This window comes from Trachemys scripta, chromosome 8 (genome assembly GCF_013100865.1).
Source record: "Trachemys scripta elegans isolate TJP31775 chromosome 8, CAS_Tse_1.0, whole genome shotgun sequence".
Classification (NCBI taxonomy): domain Eukaryota; kingdom Metazoa; phylum Chordata; order Testudines; family Emydidae; genus Trachemys; species Trachemys scripta.
Window position 1 is genome coordinate 24,204,021 of NC_048305.1, and position 20,688 is coordinate 24,224,708.

The 20,688-nt window shown below is 39.0% G+C and overlaps 1 protein-coding gene across 1 annotated transcript in view; it reads left to right on the plus strand.

Moving 5' to 3' along the window:
* The window catches only part of GABRG2 (gamma-aminobutyric acid type A receptor subunit gamma2), a gene marked incomplete at its 3' end in the record, with an annotated part of 88,630 nt that extends 69,193 nt beyond the window's left edge, over positions 1 to 19,437 (plus strand). The window contains 2 exon segments of the mRNA XM_034780226.1: positions 15,689 to 15,841; positions 19,232 to 19,437. Of these exon segments, the coding sequence (XP_034636117.1) occupies positions 15,689 to 15,841; positions 19,232 to 19,437 (359 nt within the window).
* Between the last annotated feature and the right edge of the window lie 1,251 nt (positions 19,438 to 20,688).

Here is a 20,688-nt window from a genome sequence, read left to right on the forward strand (position 1 = left end):
CCTCACTTCTTCAGATGCAAGAAGTGAGGTTCTTACCCACGAAAGCTTATGCTCCCAATACTTCTGTTAGTCTTAAAGGTGCCACAGGACCCTCTGTTGCTTTTTACAGATTCAGACTAACACAGCTACTGATACAGGATAACAAAGATGAGTGAAATACGGCTTTTGCTGATGTTTTTGGAACATTGGACTACTAGTTGGTTATGAGTGGATGCTTTGGATGGAAAGTTTACTATGAGACCTGCTGATTGGACCTTGGTTCACATTCTGATAAAGGACATCATTTGGTTTGATCCTTTTTCTTTAAACATGGCAGGCTTGGATTTCAGGATTTGATGAAAAGCCAAGGGACTGAGAGATAGGATTAGTAGAAAAGATGGAAAGAGGCAGAAAGCAATAAAATATGGGAAGAGAGAACAATACAGTATCTTATGTGTCTCTGTGGTGCGGTCAACTAAATATCCCCTCTGATGGGCCGAGAACTAGATGTGATGATATTCACCACTCATAGGTAAAAACAAAGTCCTTAAACAAGAGCAAGGCAAGCTGGCCTTTCTCTTGGAAAGAAAATCCCTTAGCCTGATCTGCTCCTTCTGACCTGAAGTCAAGGAAGCTGAGAAGAGTCTACATGAGTTGCAATGCTGTCAGGTTTGGGGATGACATGGGGAAAGAAGGTGATTTTTTTTAAAGTCTGTTTTTAAGGTGTAAAAGTGGGTGGCATATTTTATCCTCATTATTTTGTCCACCAAGTAAATCCATTTCTATAAGGCCAAACTTGGTATAGGTAACTTCATTCCCACATTTTCTTGCTTACTAAGAATGCTGTCACCATAGTCCTTGACTTATATCAATAGGCCATTTTTGTTTGGACTAATTCAATTTTTCTCTCTAGCTTTCTTGCACCCGTTCACAACATTTATGTATTGAAAATAACTTGACCTATTCTCTAAGGTTAATTCTCAGGCAGACAAAAAGTCATAGGTTATTGTGACATGTTATGAACTTTCATATACTTTCACAGTTGCTAAAAGTAAAATTTTTGGTCAAAAAAACACATGATCACCTCGAAAAAGTCCACATTCCCCAGTACATATTGGACAACCTTCTGTATGTGGCTAGAATATGGAAAGTTTAGGCTATTTTCCTTGTCTCTAACAATGGGTCCAATAGCTGAAGTCACTTAACATGTCACAACTGGGATGTGGGTGGTCATACCTAGTGGTCACAGTAGAAGTCAGGCCAGTCAGGTACCAGGAGAGAGCAAACTAAGAATCAGGCCTCAGGAGGCAGGTAGGATCAGGTTACCAATAGATCAGAGTCAGGTGTCAGGTTACAGACAGCACTCAAATAGTCAAGTTGAGGACAAACCAGGGTCAAAAGCCAAAGCCTAGGGTCTATCACAAGCATGGTCTGGAGCAGAGACAGGCAGGCAGTCTGTGTTGTTGCTCAGACAGCTCTACTTCATGGCTTACTGGTTTAAATACTGGTATCGGCCAACCAGTAGGCTGTGAGGGAATGCCACTCAGGTCCTGTTAGGTGCTTCTTCCTGCTGAGCCCAGCAGGGAGCCTAGCCTAATCCTCCTGTGGTGATGCAGAGGTGTCAGTGGCCCAAAACCTCCCTGGTTCCGGCCCTGTAGTTCTTACATAACGATTCTGAAGGCCACTATATTATCGATTGCTTTGCTTACTCCTTCAGTCTCGTGGTCTCTGATATTACTCAGAAAAACACTAAATCATTAAGAGTGAAGTAGAAATATTATCATTCCTTTTCTCCCTGACCCTTCCATCATGTCTTTCTGTTACAAAGACATGCAATGCCCAGGAGATGAGGATCCACAAAAATCAGTGTGGCCAACTTCTTTTTAGTGACTGCACCTTTATCATGCTTATCTGACACCTTTGTTCCGCATGCTCAAGTGAGACTCTAGACAAAAATGCAGACATGGGTTAATTAAAATACCTGGTTTTGACTGGAACAGGGAAAAGATTGTTGCATCTGATATTCAAGCTTGCATCTGTGCCTTAGTTGTTAGACATAACTGTATTGAGGAAGGTTCTGAAAGAAGAAACTACCGGCCTCTAAGCTGTTTAGACTGTGATTTGTTATCTTTTTTTCCCTCATGGGAGCTTATTTCTATGTCTAATGAAGACTAATGTACACACTTAAAGGATGTCCTAGTGGGTGCTTCACAGTTCTTCAGCACATACCAATAATGGATGTAATTCACTAATGAGTATTTCCCTAGAACGCTGACACACAAGCAAATGCAGAAAGTACAGACAGCCCTTACTCTTAATACTGGCAGCCAGGAAACCAATCTCCTCCTCACGAAAGCTGGGCAAAAATTTTCAGCTTAAACTTTTTTCGGTGAAAAATACCATATAATTTAGGGTCTCAATCTACCAGGCACTGTACAAGCACATAATGAGAGATACTCCTTCCTCCAAAGAGCTTATATTCTGAAGTAACAATGGGGCCAGTAAAGGAACAGAGAGATGAAGTGACTTGCTCAATGTCACCGAGCTGGTCAGTGGTAGAGATGGGACTAGCACTCAGAACTCTTAAACTCTGGTCCAGAGACCTATTCATTAGTCCACACTGCCTCCTTGCGGTATTTGTCTGGCATTGTTTCCTCCAAGAAATCAATCCACTTTTCACTCTCTCTAGCTTTGTTTGGCTCTTGTACTTGTGCGGAAATTCATCTCCTTTTATCACTGAGCTGCCCTGGTTCTCTGAAGTGCCTGACAGCTGGGAGCTGATCATGCTGAGCTTTGGAGAAAGTTGGTTTTGATCTGAAATACTTTTGCTCCTTGATGTTTTGCCCTCCAGGATCTCATACCCGGGTGAGTTTTAGTCTTTTCTTGGTAGTTTAGATTGGTTTCCTGGGGGTTTAAAACAAAAATTCCAGTGAAACACTGATGCAATCTTTTAAAATATTTAAAGGAAGCCAAAAATAAATGAAATGGAGGTTGTTTTTTTAAAAAATGCAGGAACTCAAGCAATAAAGCATCTTATGTTCCTCCTTGCATCACAGAATCTTCCTGGCTCTTTGTTTATAAGACCATCAGTCGAGTGATTTCTGTGTGCATTCTGTGGAAGCATGATGCTGGTGTTCTAGTGGTACTTTCTGCTAGGGGTTCAGACAGAATGAATCTGTAAAATCTGTACCCTCCCTATAGAACTTGACTTCCCTGCATTTCATGTACTCCACCCTGTTGAGGGAAAAACAGAAAAAAAATCTGGTTTTATTACAGCAGTGGGGGTTATATAATGCTGTCTCTTGGCTCTGAAAATAACTAGAAATGTAAAGATGAAAAATTAATGCCCAGTACCCTTGAATTTCTCTCCTCTCCCAGAATGAAAGGCTTTCAGAGGAATTTCAAACTGACCTTTGCCATATCACAGACAATCCACAAAGACTTTAAAGAGAATCCATGAGGCAATATTCTATGAACTATACCACTCACCAATGCCCATGGCATGCACAAAATTCTGCTCATTCAACAGTAATGCTGGTTTTTGGGAGCTTTGCTGACACTAGATGCAAGTGGTTTGTTAGTTGGAACAGAAGCTTTAGCTAATTTGATTTTTCCTATTGTGGAGATCAGCATTATATTTATTTTATAGCACCTTCTCCTGAGGTTTTTGGGAAGAATGAGGAAGGATGTGCATGGGAAAATTTATGTTGAAGAAGCCTCCCCATTTGCCATTCTCAGATGCAAGAACTAGACACAACTGGACCCGTTCCACTGTGGAAGTACAAAGTCTTCTCCTGCTCTGTTTGTTTCACTCCTACCTCCATGCCTTTTTCCAAGCATCCTGCTATACTCAGAATAATCTCCATTCCTCAGTGCAGTGGACTCCCTCCCTCTTGTCATTCAAATATTTATTGAAAATACATTCTCGTCTAGGAAGTCCATAAATGCAAAACCTCCCCCATAATATGGTCTCTTAAAAATTTGTCTTCATCCACCACCCTCCCAACCAATTTTTAAAAAATCCACCATTTTAGGTTATTTCTTTCCTTGTCACTATCTATCCAAAGGAATGGTTATGTTTTTATCATGACTAAATTAATAGCATCTTTACAAATTCCATCCCATGCAGTTCCATAATCCTAGCATAGTAGCTAATCTAAAGCACCAGGGATAGGTAAATAAATTCATAAACATTGAAACATCCATACAGGTCCACAACAATAATCCATTCATCCATGTCGCCTCCCTGTAACAGCTGCAAGGTTGCATCTGTGCAAGATTATATCATCGGACAATATTTTTTCCTTACGCAAATTTACAATCTCATTATTTCTTGGAGCTTTCGCACTTATAATGATAACTCTTTTGGTCAAAATGTTGAAAATAAATCAAGGCCAGGTTCAGCACCCACCCTCAGGGCCAGGTTTACAGAACACAGCTTTCATTTAGGCTTCTAAATAAGGGCCAGATTTTCAAAAGTGCTGAGGACCCCATGTGACATATCTGGCCAGATTTGTAAAAGAACTCCACCCTTTACATGCTGAGTTTTTTTGAAAATCTGGCCATATTATTTTTATTCTAGCTGCTGTAACTGCAGGTGTTAGTCATATACATGTGCATTTATTTTAAATTTGCTAAGTTATTTGCCTCATTATTATATTTATCACTCTGAGTCCCAGAAGTTAATGAGAAAAGAAATACTCTAACCAATCTGAACAGCTCAGAGGTGAAACACAGAGCTCCCATCCTACCTTGAAGCGTAGTGGGAAAGGGAAAGGGAGAGCAAGCAGAAGGTTCTTTAATTTGCAGATTATTTACACAGAATGGTTCTTTTAGAGCGGTTACAATCTATTACATCAATGCCACTGCCATACATGCACATTAATCCCGCACACGAAAAATCCTCCTGTTTTTGCTGGAAAGTGCTTGCTAATGCCAGCTCAGTTGCTTTGCTGCTTTTCAAAATAAAAGAGTTAGTTTGTTTTTAATTACATCCCAGACGGGGAAAGAAGTACTGACAGAATTGCATTTGAAAATAGTTTGGACTATGCAAAGCCACCCACATTCAAGATTTCTTCAAATTTTAGTGTTCAAATATGGACTTTTCAAAACACACACCACAATGAGACCCTCTAATGTGCCAAAATTTTCAGGCCACAGTGAATTCTTATGGTTGAGTTTTGTTCCCATAGATTCAAAGGGGACAAGGGAGAGTTCCACTAATGAAATTGATGGACATTTAGCTACTGTCTGGCATCATTACAGTGGTCCCTCCTATAATTAGAAACTAAATGATATTGGAACACCATTTGTGAAATGAAATGAGATATCACAATCCAAGATGAAATGAGTGGCCACGGACTGAACAAACTCCATGAATTGTCAGGCTGGTAGCCAGCAGTAAAGTTATTTCATTTCTTTGGATAGCCATATGATTCTTCAATTTTGTAGTAGTTTCATCTGCTGGGGTTGTCATTACACACAAGCACAAACCAGTTTTTTCCCCATGATCAGAATGTGTTGTCACACACACACACACACACACACACACACTTTGTTTAAAAACAAAACACCACCACCAACCTCTCTCTCTCTCTTCATATTGTAGAAGGTAATTAGGATTCATTCATCTTTTGGAATGTAAATTGAAAACCAGGCTTGTGGGTAGCTGAATCCCAGAGATAATCTTCTATAAATCGACTACAGTGCAAACCTTAATGTTGTTTTACTTCATTACATAATCAAACTATAATCATGGTTTCGAAATGGACAGGAATGGAACTCACTCAGTACAGATGCCATGCAGCATCAATGATAATCACGGCTTGCCTTGTCCCTTACATAACAGACAGACACACCAAATACTGAATATTCGGTTGTAGGATTTCAGAGGTTCTGAGGGCTTTTGTTTTGTTTTAAGCAACTATCTACAGTGCTGCAGCAGATTCCTCTCCCCCCCCCCCCCCCCCCCCCGAAAGATATTAATGTTGAATGTGTTTTCTCCAAAACCAGAAATCTGTTTGGTTTTTTTATTGAAGTTTGGCAGCTGTACAACTGTAAGGAAATGGAATGTTATTTTTTTTGTTGCAGCAGATGAATGTTTTAATTCTTTTTTAAACTGTTTAGTCTTTGTGTGGTTGAAAAATGAATGAACAAATACAATGAAAGCCTAGAAATAGTAAGTAAAATAGTCATTTTTGACTGAGGGGCAGAATTAAAATCATTGTGAGGGACAGAAACAAAAGTGAGGGGAGGATGAGGCTGTAGGGTTGATGGTAGGGTCTACCACTTGGTGGTGGGGTGCGGATGGAACAGCTGGTGGGCTCTTTTTCCTGGGCTCTTTAAATCCTGACAGTGGCCCTGGTTAAATTCATTATATATCACCTTCACTGTAGCTTCACTGTCCCATTTATATTAAAATCCATCCATCATCATGTGCGTTTATCATCAAATGCTTTGGCAGAAATGAAAGAAGTTATGGTGAAAAATGCAAACAAAACCATGCTGTATTAGACAAGATACTATCAATATCTCTTCACATGGTAAATTTGACACTTCACCTCTTTAAAGGTATTAAACTAGACAGACCCTCAGAACTTTATAAAACTTATAAAAAACAGAAATGGGTCATTTTGAACAGCTTCTAAACTTTAACTTATTTAGTGGAATCGTTTACATTTTTCACAGATATTAAATCTGCATCCCTTTCGTAAATTGTGTGAGTTTGGAAAATAGCTATTTTGTCTTTCTTGCAAAACCACCATAGAGTAAGATGTCTCTCTAACTGCATTTTTCAGTAGTATCTTAACTATGGAGTTCCCACATGCTAACTCATAAATATAGCAAACTCCTGCAGAAAACCATATATAGGTCTTAGTAAGAGAGTCTCTGGTTTTCAATTTTTTTTTAAATGTAATAATTAATAATGAAGTGAAGAAACATCAGGCAGATAGATCAGATCTTACCAAATGTATGTCATTAGTAATAATGGGTTAGACTGGCACTTTGCAATCTAGCCCGTAACAAGGGGCAGCACATTGTTGCATTGACCCTGGAACAGCTTGGGAGAGAGTGGATATTATGACTTAAGGAGACGCAGTTTCCCTCCCAGTTTTCCCAGTGCTCTAGAGAAGGTACAAACTGCACTGAGCCTATGTCTAGCACAGCAGACACTCCCTCATGCACCAGTGTAGTTATGCTTCAAGGTATGTTGGGATGGTGGAATCAAGGCTGCACCCCACCCTACCTGCTACTGTGAGAAGGGATGTTGTAGCAGCTGTGATGTTCCTGCTACTTCCCAATGAGTTGGAAGTGGCAGTCTGACTCCAGAGAGAAGGGGGAAATTTGCATTTCCTCCACAATCTTTCCCAATAAATGTCAGTTATAATATTGAATATTTATATCACAATGGCACCAAACTTTTCCAGTCAGTACAATGGCACTAATATAGTATTTTCAAGAACCTATGGGACATTTGCACCCAACTTGCATTGGAATTCAATGGGATTTGGGCAGCTAACTCCCTTCAATGCCTTTGAAAACCCCAGTCTGATTACACAAGGCCCTGCACCATCACTGAGAAAAATGGAGAATCCATGTCCCAAAGAGTTTACACTCCAATTTCTCCACCTACTGAAGTCTACACACATCTTTTGCTTACCTTGTAAGCTCCTGGGGGCAGGAGCTTTCTTTTTCTTTGGTGTTCGTACAGCACCTAACACAGTGGGGGTCCTGGTCCACGTCTGGGGCTCCACAGCCTTTTAAATTGTGCTCCAAGCTCACCCTGTATTAAGGGACCTTTGTAGTCACTTAACACTTGTTTCTTTACCTTGGCTAAAAGATTTATTCAGAGTGATGCCCAGGATTGCTTTGATTAAGGTAGTATAACTATCACTTCTAATTGAAAGGCTATATTCATGAAAGCCAACCCTTCATATAGTGAAGGTATTTTCATATAATATATCTTAAAAATAATAAAATATACCTTTTCCATTAAACCCCAGTATTTTGCCTAATCAGTTAATTCTTTAAACCCTGTATGAAATGGAATTTTTGTATGCTGGAGGTAGATTCTTTTGGTAGTGTTAACAATAAAAGAGACAGATCAAGAATGTATATATTAAGATCATAAGAATGGCCATACTGGGTCAGATCAATTGTCCATCTAGCCCAGAATACTGTCGTCTGACAGTGGCCAATGCTAGAGGCTTCAGAGGGAATGAACAGAACAGAGCAATTTTGAGTGATCAGTTCCCTGTCCTCTTGCTTCTGACAGTTGGAGGTTTAGGGACAACTGGAGCATGGGATGTCCCTGATCATCTTGGCTAATGACTATTGATGGACCTATTGCCCATTAATTTAGTTATTTATGAGGAAAATGAAGGTAAGGTCTGACATCACAGGACAACAATTTTCCTATTAACAATTTACATGGCGTTTATATTCTATTACTGATATTATGATCAGGGGCGGCTCAATGTATTTTGCTGCCCCAAGTACGGCAGTCAGGTGGCTTTCGGCGGCGCACCTGCGAGAGGTCCGCTGGTAACGCGGATTTGGCGTACTCGCTGCCAAATTGCCGCCGAAGCTGCGGGACCGGCGGACCTCCCACAGGCATGCCGCCGAAGGCTCCCTGACTGCCACTCCCACAGCGACCGGCAGGCCGCCCCCCGTGGCTTGCCACTCCAGGCATGTGCTTGGTGCGCTGGTGCCTGGAGCCGCCCCTGATTATGATGGCACCGTTACTTTAGTAACATTTCTATCACATAGGATTTGGGTTGTCTTAGAGCTGTAGTACATTCTTTTGGAGAAGCATCCATGTCAATATATTACAGAATGCATCATGCCATTGCTGTGTTTATGCAAATAATTTTAAGAAGCAGTCACTGATAACTTTAAGATTCTGTTTTCCATTGACAGACTTATGGTCTTTGCCTGTTTCCTTTCTGAGGCGACAGTGCCCTCCTGTGGTCAAAAACATGTATTCTTACAGAAATATTTCCTAGTGATTAGCTTTTAGCATTTATAGTCCATACTAATTGAAAAAGATGGGATTCTCCACACAGTCTAAACCATACATTCTTTTGTTCTTTTTAATTTGAAATAAAATGTTATTCCTATCTATGTCTCCATGTTTCCATACTTTTAAATCATGTTTATTTTTACCTTCGGCTTCAGTCTCAAGTAAAAGGGGTGTGGGGAGAGAAACATTAGAAATCTGGATAGCTGGATATCTGCAAGTTGTGCAATTATTTTTCATATCATACACCTGTGCTGAGAGAGAATCTTCCAGGTGTACTTTGGAAACCTAAAAATAAAGCCAAACATATGCTTGATAGAAAATGAGACAATTGTGAAAGGGGAGTTTGCAGGTACCATTTGAAGAATTTCTTCTGAAATGGGGATACATGTATAGCTAACAGTGAGGAAGGCTAATTAATGGCCCTTATAGTGTCACAATAATATGGTACTCTGAAAGAAGCTGCATAAAAAGAATATTTTATTGTTACCTTTGACTACACTTTCAACACAGATATGTAATTACCCTGCACTTCGGATCTAGGGTTGAACAAAAGGCAAGCATAATTTTATTGCCCGAAATCTGAGAGCTACTTATTAAAATAATTGAAGTGAATTAGCATTTGGTATGTTTATAAGATATGTTGTCGAGTGTTCATAGATGGGTGCAAATATGGTTGTGTTAGCAATATCCCAAATGACTGCATCCTGGCTTTTAACAACTGCCAATAAATATTCATCAAGAAACTGCTTATAAATATAGTTAGCATAAGACAGGCTATCTTCTTTCAAAGTCTTGAAGTGAACAGTTATTTTCTTTTTCATGCTATGGTACCAATTATCCCAGAGTTTTCACTGAGAAATATTTTAGTTGCAATGTATATGTTTGCACAGTTTGGGCTCTCTTTATCAGTATGTACAATGTCACTCCTTGTTCAAGAAAAAATAGGCAAATATATATTTAATTTATGGAATTATATATGAAATATAATGGGTAGAACACTGGGCTGGGAGTCAGGTGGGATTTTTGATGAAGTGTTGACATTATTTTTGATCGCTAAGATACCTTGCATGGTTCTCGTCTCACACTTTTACACATGTGGAAATAAAGAATAACTTCAGAGGAGTCAATAGAGTGATATATTAGTGTGAAAATGGTGTGAGAGGCGCAACAAGCCTATCGTCTCAAACAGAGCACTTTAGCAGTGTGGGGTCACAGTGGCTGCTATTACACTGGTCTACAATTTTTGAGAAGTCGTCTGCTTCAGAGATAAAATGTGCTATTTATTATGTATTTTGATGTGCTGAATTCAAATATGACAATTAAAACAACTGATTGGCTACTGTTTCTAAGATATTTAAGTTTTTACATTTTATGTCTAGGTATATTATGTAGATAGTAGAGTTTTAATCATAAATTGTAAACCTAGGTCTTTTCATGTGTTTATGGTTGCTTTACATGATAATATTTCACCTGTCCTGTTTATGTAACACTTTAAAAATCAGCAAAAGGGTTATATAAATAAAATGTATTATGAAACAAAAGGCAAAAAACTATCATGTGTATAGTTTAGTCCTATTCAGTGTCTTCTTGGCTTGTCTCTTGTATTCATTAAATGGAGCATCTCTTGTCTCTGTCCAGAAATAGTCTGCAAGCATTGACGGGCTCCATTTGCCCTGATAGTGTTTCTCCATTGTTGCAATGTCCTGGTGAAATCGCTCGCTGTGCTCGTCGCTCACTGCTTCGCAGTTCGGTGGAAAAAAATTTAGATGAGAGTGCAAAAAGTGTCTCTTTAGTGACATGTTGCAACCAAGGCTTTTGTATGCCTTGAGGAGGTTTTCCACTAACAACCTGTAGTTGTCTGCCTTGTTGTTTCCAAGAAAATTTATTGCCACTAACTGGAAGGCTTTCCATGCCGTCTTTTCCTTGCCACACAGTGCATGGTCAAATGCATCATCTCAAAGAAGTACACAAATCTGAGGACCAACAAAGACACCTTCCTTTATCTTAGCTTCACTTAACCTTGGAAATTTTCCACGGAGGTACTTGAAAGCTGCTTGTGTTTTGTCAATGGCCTTGACAAAGTTCTTCATCAGACCCAGCTTGATGTGTAAGGGTGGTAACAAAATTTTCCTTGATTCAACAAGTGGTGGATGCTGAACACTTTTCCTCCCAGGCTCCAATGACTGTCGGAGTGGCCAATCTTTCTTGATGTAGTGGGAATCTCTTGCACGACTATCCCATTCACAGAGAAAACAGCAGTACTTTGTGTATCCAGTCTGCAGACCAAGCAAGAGAGCAACAACCTTCAAATCACCACAAAGCTGCCACTGATGTTGGTCATAGTTTATGCACCTCAAAAGTTGTTTCATGTTGTCATAGGTTTCCTTCATATGGACTGCATGACCAACTGGAATTGATGGCAAAACATTGCCATGATGCAGTAAAACAGCTTTAAGACTCGTCTTCGATGAATCAATGAACAGTCTCCACTCATCTGGATCGTGAACGATGTTGAGGGCTGCCATCACACCATCGATGTTGTTGCAGGCTACAAGATCACCTTCCATGAAGAAGAATGGGACAAGATCCTTTTGACGGTCATGGAACATGGAAACCCTAACATCACCTGCCAGGAGATTCCACTGCTGTAGTCTGGAGCCCAACAGCTCTGCCTTACTCTTGGGTAGTTCCAAATCCCTGACAAGGTCATTCAGTTCACCTTGTGTTATGAGGTGTGGTTCAGAGGAGGAGAAAATGTGGGAGGAAATGTGGGTCCTGTGACACTGATGGTTCAGGACCAGAAGTTTCATCCTCTTCCTCTTCCTCGTCTGATTCAAGTGAGAATGATTCTGGTGCATCAGGAACCGGCAGTCCTTCTCCATGGGGTACTGGGTGTATAGCTGATGGCATGTTTGGATAATGCACAGTCCACTTTTTCTTCTTCGACACACCTTTCCCAACTGGAGGCACCATGCAGAAGTAACAATTGCTGGTATGATCTGTTGGCTCTCTTCAAATCATTGGCACTGCAAAAGGCATAGATTTCCTTTTCCTGTTCAACCACTGGTGAAGATTTATTGCACAAGTGTTGCAGCATATGTGTGGGGCCCACCTCTTGTCCTGATCTCCAATTTTGCAGCCAAAATAAAGGTGATAGGCTTTCTTAACCATAGTGGTTATACAGTGCTTTTGTGATGCAAAAGTCACTTCACCACAAACATAGCAGAAGTTATCTGCACTGTTCACACAAGTACGAGGCATCTCTGCTCACTTTGGCTAAACAGAAATGTGTTCCTTTGCAAAATCAAACACTGACAAATAAGAGAGCATGACACTGTATGATTTCTAGAGCTGATATAGGGCATTTTGTTCAGCAGAGTAATGTAAGCTTCGTTATGATTGCATCATCCATGACTTCTAGGAATAACATGATGCAATTCATATCATATATGATGCAATACCAGCTTCAGATTGCATCATTCATTGTTTTGCCTAAAAGGCAAGTACTGTCCAAACCCAGTCATAGATTTATTCCTAGATCCAGTCAAAGATGTATTTTAGTCATTTCTGGTTTAAATTGAGATCCCTTCCCTTTATAACTCACTTATCCTCCGCCATTCCCAAGTCAAGGGTCATATATACTGACCCAATAGCATATCTTGAAAACTAGAGCCAATCAACAATTTTAAGCATCATTTTTGTTCTCAGTGACCCAGAATTAGTAAAGTTTGACTACATTTATTTCAGAAGCATTTTGGCTGTAGAGCAGTGTTACAAGTGATCCTTGATACTACTGAAATCTTTACAGTGTAAAGAACACTTCATTTTCTATATGTCACAAAGCTTGGTCCTATATAAATATACAGCAGAGGGTCTCCCTAACTAGCTACTTATATAAACCATCACCACCAACTGTAGTGTGTGATCATTAATGGCTTTCATCTTCACAACACCACTGTGAGGTAAGGAAGTATTATCATTTTACAAATAGGCAACAGGGACTGTGGCAGAGCCAGGGGTTGAGCAGTGAGCACCCCCCGGCACATTGGAAAGTTGGCACCTGTAACTCCAGCCCCAGAATCAGTGCCTATACAAGGAGCCACATATTAACTTCTGAAGAGCCACATATGGCTCCAGAGCCACAGGTTGGCCACCCCTGCCCTGGAGTGTCCCCAGTGTGTATAGCAAGTGCCAAATGAAAGGGAACTCACGTTTCCATGGAAATAAATTGTTCATAGAGAGGAACATGGTGAAATCAGAGTGAGAATCCAAGGTATGTTTAAATGGTGCTCAGTGGGTCAAGATCTTTACTAGTTTATTAACTTCTTGAGAGTTTCCTTATATACTTTTTTGCGGGGGTAGGGGAGAAATAAGAAATAAAAAAATAAGAAAATGTGTCCATGAAATGTACTATATAATATAATAATAATAATAATATAATTAATTAATAACAAAGTAATAATTTATATTTGCCTTAAGGAACAAACAAAGCCCCTGCATCATAGCTCCCAAACAGTAGTATCACAATAGAAGACTGGATGTGGATGGCTGTATAGGGGGTCTCACACAGGGTAGGACCTGGGCAAGCTGGGGAAATATAGGTAACAGTATATTCTCCTGTCATTCCTCCCTTCCCCACCCTGTAAGTTGGGGCAAGGGGTGGGAGTCGGGGGCATGTTGCATAAAGTCCTATTGAATATGCTTTGCACAGGGACTTCACAGCAGTTATGCTACCTGGGTAGTTGAAGTTAATCTGCCCATCTTGTCAGGATGGATTCTGAGGTCTGGAGTTTGTCCTAGAAGGCCTAAAAAAAAAAAAAAAAAAAAAAAGATATTGGCATGAGTTAGCCATGCTATTTCCTAGTCTTATGAGTAAAAAGTGCTTGGAGCTGAGAGTGCTACAGGTTCTGGAGCTCTGGGCCAAAACAGATCAGTCCTAAACTAGAATAAAATGTGGGGTTAATAATTAGTTACATACCAGTCCATCCATTCCAACATACTGGCTCAAGACCAGCTTCAGAGACAGAAGCTAGAAACCCTGCAGTGGACTGTTGTAATTTTATATAATATAAATACGATTTTCAACATTCGTAGGGTCTACAATCTATGTATGTCCTTGGATGTGACTTTGGACTCTAATATTCTGATGAGTTATCTAGGCACATTGAAAACCGGTTTTCTGTTAGTTCTATCATGAACCAGTGTTTTGTATCCGTTCCTTGTCAGACTTTTTGGTCTTTGTTTTACCTCTTGTTCCTCTGCTGATTTTAGCCTCATTAAAAAAAAAAAAAAGAAAAGAAAAAGAAAAAGAAAGAAAACAAACTTTAAACATGAAAAGGGCTTCCTCTTAAAGGATGTTTCCTTTGAAATACAGCAGCTAATACATAGTGTAATCTCTACCATAGCATGGCATAGAGATAACCCATTTTAGAAATTCCAGGGCTGTTAATAGCATATGTTAAAGTGAATCAATACAGAAATTCAAATTGACACACAAAAAAACCAAAGTGGCCAATTAGACTCACAGGAGATAAGAATCATTAATATTGCAATTGTATGGGTTTTGATTGTATAGTTCTCTTTAACTATGTATGTTTTAAATATTTAACTGTAACCTGTCCATTAAATGATATGAGAATTAGGGTAAGGTAATAGAAAAAGATCCTTAGCATTTTGCTCGGACTTCTCAGTATATACTGGATATATAATATATTAGTTTGTCAGTATTCTAATAGTAGTAAGGAGGTTTCTTTTGCTTTAGTTGATAAAGACTATAATAACAGTTATAGTCAATATGGTTAGTATGGGCAGTGAGGAATGGCTAGGATGGAGACATTTCTATTGGAAAAAGCACCAGTCCTGGAAAGGCTACCTCTACATTCTTTCATGTTTAGAATTTATTAGGGATTATTCTAGTGAAGATTAAGTACAGGTTTTTAATTTTAATATGCCTGTAAATTTTGTATTCAAAATGAACAACTAACTATGCTGACTTGAGCAAGAGTAAGTTTTGGTCGACCTTCCCTCCTACAGCTCTGCAAATGTACCTCAATATAGATTTACAATCCTCCCTGCTATTCTACTCCAGGGCTTCTCTTTAACAGAGACTTCCACAAATTGGAATGGAGCCTTTGATGGGCCTGGGGCCAGCTTCTCCCACCAAATCTTTTGCACCAAGGATTTCCCAGTATAGGTGTGAGAAGCACTCCGAAGCACAACTGAGAGCATGAACACTTTGATCAGCAGAATACAGTGATTGGAGACATGCTGTACTACTAGTGAGACAGGTGCTAGGATACATGGAGCACTATGCTAGGGATTTGCAGATTGGTCAATAAATCCAGCTGAAAGGAGAGCAGGTTGAAGGGAATAAGACAGTAGGGGAGGGAACACCTTGTGCTGTGTAGACAGTTGTTCCTCTTGAAGGTTGGAGTACATCATACATGTGGGACCATGGGGGATGTTTCCGTCCATAACATGGAAGTGAACAGGGTTCATTTAATGAAGAACAAGAGGAAATCAATCTCAGCGAGGTTTACACAGCTCTACAGAATATGTGTGTGTGCCTGTGTCTAGAACACCTATCCAAACATGCTGAACACAACTCGGTATGTATATACCTAAGTAACCGATGGTAAATCTAAAGGGTTTTTTAAATGCTATTCTATGTATATCTTTGTTTTACAGGGGACTACGTAGTCATGTCAGTTTACTTTGACCTGAGCAGAAGAATGGGTTATTTTACTATTCAGACCTACATCCCCTGCACACTCATTGTAGTGCTGTCCTGGGTCTCTTTCTGGATTAACAAGGATGCAGTTCCAGCCAGAACCTCTCTGGGTGAGTTTCCGTGTCTTCCAGCATTTATGATATGATCTATGTATCTACCAGAGCTCCAGTATAGGGAAACATCTGGCTGCAAGTCTAGTATAGTTCCCTGTGCATCACATGCGAAAGAGTTCCATTTGTCACTTAGATGGAAACTGGAATTTATGTCACTTGTCAAGGTATAATGTGAGTCAAGCAATATTTGCATCTCTTTCCCATCCTCCTTTTACTATATTGAGTCCTGCAAAGGGACTGTATACTTCAAATAATTGCAGTGGAAGCCTGCACAGCAGTGAGTTTCAGGAGCACCTGGATTCCGTTATATACTCAAGACCTTGCATTTTTTGAAGAACTAGTCAGAAATTCATCCTTTTTTTTGCCATAAAAATGTTGGGGAACATTTTTCTGATATTTGAGCAGCTTGGCTTTTACACAAAAACATGAATATAGTCAATGCCAAGGAAGAGTTAATGTGGCCAGTTATCCATGAAATACCATGAACAAAGGTGAACAAAGGTACATGCATGGCACAGGGGTATGTATCATGTGTGAAGTCTTGAGCTTTCTCTGCTGAGATGTCTCTAAGGGTGCTGCAAGATCTCCCATCACATCTGTACTAGCCATTATAGTGCATGTGTATTCAGGAAGAAAATGGATATTTACCCTCCTCTGTCTGCTTAATAAGAATATCCTTTAAAAAAAAAAAAAAAGATCCATTATAAGTGTGTTGGGCAGCATGTCATATAGTTTAACATTTTACAAGTCTGTATATCCCACTATTAATTTTTTTAAATGGTAACAGAAGCAATGGATTATTGGAAAAAGATGTGATGTTCCCACTAGAAAAATTGATTCCATCATTTTTGTTTTAATAGCTGCACAATAGCCTAACTCCCAGTTTCCTTGTATGAACATCTGGTTCAGTAAAGGACATCCATGCATGAGAGAAATTTATTGGCCTAAAGGATAAAACCTATTTTTATTATCTTGCTATCTGGACATTCTTTTCTCATACGTATATCTCAAAAGCACCAAAAATCAGCTGTTCTTTTACCTCTACTAAGAAGTGGTGGTGTTTAGTTATAAGATTTGTTTTTGTCTGTATCTAAAGAGTTATTGTTCACCATGTTTTGGTATCTCAGTTGTTTGTATTTTAATTCCATACTTCCTTCTGTATGATTATGTGTTTTAATACCTGACTGTTTATTATGTGACCTCTCCTGGCCCCCCTGCTCCCACAAAAAATATTCAGCTGTTGCCAAGTTATTGTCTCTGAACATCACCCATCTTCAGACAGCCCTCTGCAGATGGCACACACAAGGCCTATATACCACATAAGACCTATTTTAAGATCTTAAATAGACTTTAAGGCTCTGATCTTGCAGTTTACAATGCACAGCCAGCCTGCTCCATTGAATTCAGAAGGGTTCTGTGCACTTGCAGTGGTCTGTCTATGCTTTGTAAATTTCCCTCAGGGATGAACTTCATCGATGGGATTTACTTCACCTACAGAATGGGACATATCACCTTTGAAGGCAGGCATGTGAATATGTGCATTTCTGAAATGTACCTGGAATATTTCATGGTAGTTTTTATCACATGATTTTATACTAGTGATGGGCAAACTTCAAAAGGCCCAAGTCTGGGTTTCTTTCAAGTAAACACCCCAAAAATTCAAACCAGCCTTCTAAGAATCTCCAAACCTCTGAATCTGGCAAAAGTTAGGAGGGAAACTTCACAGGAACAGAGTCCTCTCAACTATAAATCAATTGAATTTTGAGATGTCATCAGAGTTCCTATCATATGTTGTCCCAAAAGTCTCAGATGCAATTAGTTACAATTAGCAATTTCTATATGAATTGGCTGATTGATAAACTAAGGGTAGGATAAATATAACTTGTTTATGAGAAACAGTTGATGGCACTAAAAATGCAAAGTAAAATTATGTGGCTAGATGATAAAATTAAGGCCACCCACTTTTCACTTTCAGAGACCTGGATTTGAGTTCTGATAAGTAAAAATATCTTTAGATTTGCCAAACTAATTTTCAGTTCTGCACAATAACACAATACGGGTTAGCCAACACGATTGCAAAGATCTTTCCAATGGAGACTCAGATCAGCAGAGTTTCTGTCATTTTGTATGTGGGTTTGGGGCTATTTCAACTGTGGGAAACCATCAGTGATGTTCACCTTCAACATTATACAGGAGAAGTCACCTCACATACATACAAGTTCAGTCTCTATTTGGTGATCAATGCTGGCTTTCAATTCTTGTGTGTGGATGAGCAGTTTTCTGTACTCAAAGTATATAGGTATTCATAATGTAAACTCAAAATATAAGAATGTAGGCAGGTGTGAAAGCTCAAGCCGACAATTATTTATTATTATTATTATTATAATTAGGGGTTTTGTAATTAGGGAAAAATGGTAATTTCCCTTATCTCTCCTAACATTTTGTTTGTATTTTCAATCCTTAAAAGCACAAATCTGGATTAAATTGTGTTTTTTTTTTTCTGTTAAATCTTTATGGGCCTGATCTAAAGCCCATCATAGTCTATGGGATTCTCTGGATGAGGCCCTATAGAAATTCTGATTTTGCATCCAAAACTTTAAAATTATAGGATAGTCCCACAGACAGTGGATTAGTTACAATTAAGGTGAATTGTCAGAATTATAGTGTGGATAGTGAGGTGCAAGTTTCCCCACATATTTGACTGCTATGAAGAACAGAGGCAAACCCCAACGAAATCAGTAGGAGTTTTTCCACTATCAATGGGCTTTGGCTTGCATCCTTAATCCTTCATTTAATGAACATCAAACTCATTATATGAGATATTCATATGAGATGTTAAATATAGGTCTTGGCTTTTTGTTGACATTTAAGATTCTAGACCCCTTTTTTCACTTTTTTTTTTCATAATCCTTCCTTGAGAGATTTTAGGCATTTCACCTCTTGTCATAGCTGCAAATACTTTTCTTTGGGTATTTCAGCACTGCCCAGAAATTGAAAATGAAGAAAACTTATTTCAACAGTAAAGAACCTTAAAAAAGTTCAATTCTAAGGAAGGACAAAGTTGTTGAGGATGATCTTTTTTTCTCACTTGAGTTTGGCTACCTCTGCTGAAAAGTTATCTTTTTTCCTAATATTCTTCAGGTGCTATAGCATGCGAGTCCCATTGTAAAAAACAATGTATTGTAATTCGTATTTCCTGTGACTGCCTGGAGTCTCTCACTGAATACACAAGTCCCTCAGTGCTTAGCATGCTTCTTTTTAACACTCGCACTGTATGTCAGGACTCCAGGCCATCCTTCAAAACCAGTCAGCATGTGGCAAGTGACAGAATTACTTTGTCACCTCAAATAATAACATTTCTTTTGTTCAATTCTGTCTCCTTACCAGGTATTACAACTGTCCTGACAATGACCACCCTCAGTACAATTGCTCGTAAATCTCTTCCCAAGGTCTCTTATGTGACAGCAATGGATCTTTTCGTGTCAGTTTGTTTTATTTTTGTTTTTTCTGCACTGGTGGAGTATGGGACCCTGCACTACTTTGTCAGCAACAGAAAGCCAAGCAAGGATAAAGACAAAAAGAAGAAAAACCCAGTATGTATTGTTTTACTATCAAGACTAAAAACTTCCCTATATAAATCTCAATTATGTTTTCTGAGAGAGCATTTAAATCCTACTTTGTGTTTGTCTTTTCGTTATACTGTGCTATAGCTGTAAACCGTTCACAGATGTAAATGGGAATACGAACTGAGTCAGCCATGGGGAATGAATATATTACAGTTATCTGGGAGATTGATTTCTTAGTGGCACGCTCCATCTAACCAAAGTGTTCTGAAAGATACAACTATTACCAAAACTGTGCCTTCATGTTATGGTAAATAGAGTCACTGATATGAGAATCAATTTCTCTGTCTTAGCTCTGCCCATATCTTGTGACCTTATACAGTGACTTCCTGTTTGTACACTGAAATAATTATCTTTTCTTTACTGCACAAGACAGATTTAAAAATTCAGCTATTCTACTTTTTAATGCTGTCCCCATCTTGTTGCATAATTATCAAAACTTCTGGTCACAATGGGAATTTCCTCTGTTAGATTCATTCATGTAGGGAAAAATACCTGTTTATGTACCATTATTTCCTGGGGAATGACAAAGGCAAAGCGAAGAATACAGAGCACTTGAGTGTTGAATTTTTATTTTCAAAGCACAAAATGTATTTCTTGCAAATCCCTGTCTCTCTTTCCTTTCCATTCTTTCCTTGTTTTATTTTCCTTACTGTACCCTCTCTCCTGAATCCCTTTTTTTATTTCTTACCTCAGAATGTGATTCTATTAACACTTGTAGCATTACCTGATAGCAGCAACAAATATATGATGACAGCCTTTAGAACAGCTGCAGTGAAGGCCATTGGAAATCCCCTGTTGTCAGTGCAGTATTTGCAGATTATTTGGTTTCAGTGAGGTTGGTACCTTACCCTTCTATGCTGAAGCAAAACTCTGTTCTTCTAGAGCAGGGGTCGGCAACCTTTCAGAAGTGGTGTGCTGTGTCTTTATTTATTCACTCTAATTTAAGGTTTTGTGTGCCAGTAATACATTTTAACATTTTTAGAAGGTCTCTTTCTATAAGTCTATAATATATAACTAAACTATTGTTGTATGTAAAGTAAATAAGGTTTTTAAAATGTTTAAGAAGCTTCATTTAAAATTAAATTAAAATGCCAAGCCCCCTTGGACCAGTGGCCAGGACCCAGGCAGTGTGAGTGCCACTGAAAATCAGATCGCATGCCACCTTTGGCATGCATGCCATAGGTTGCCTACCCCTGTTCTAGAGCAACAGAATCTAAG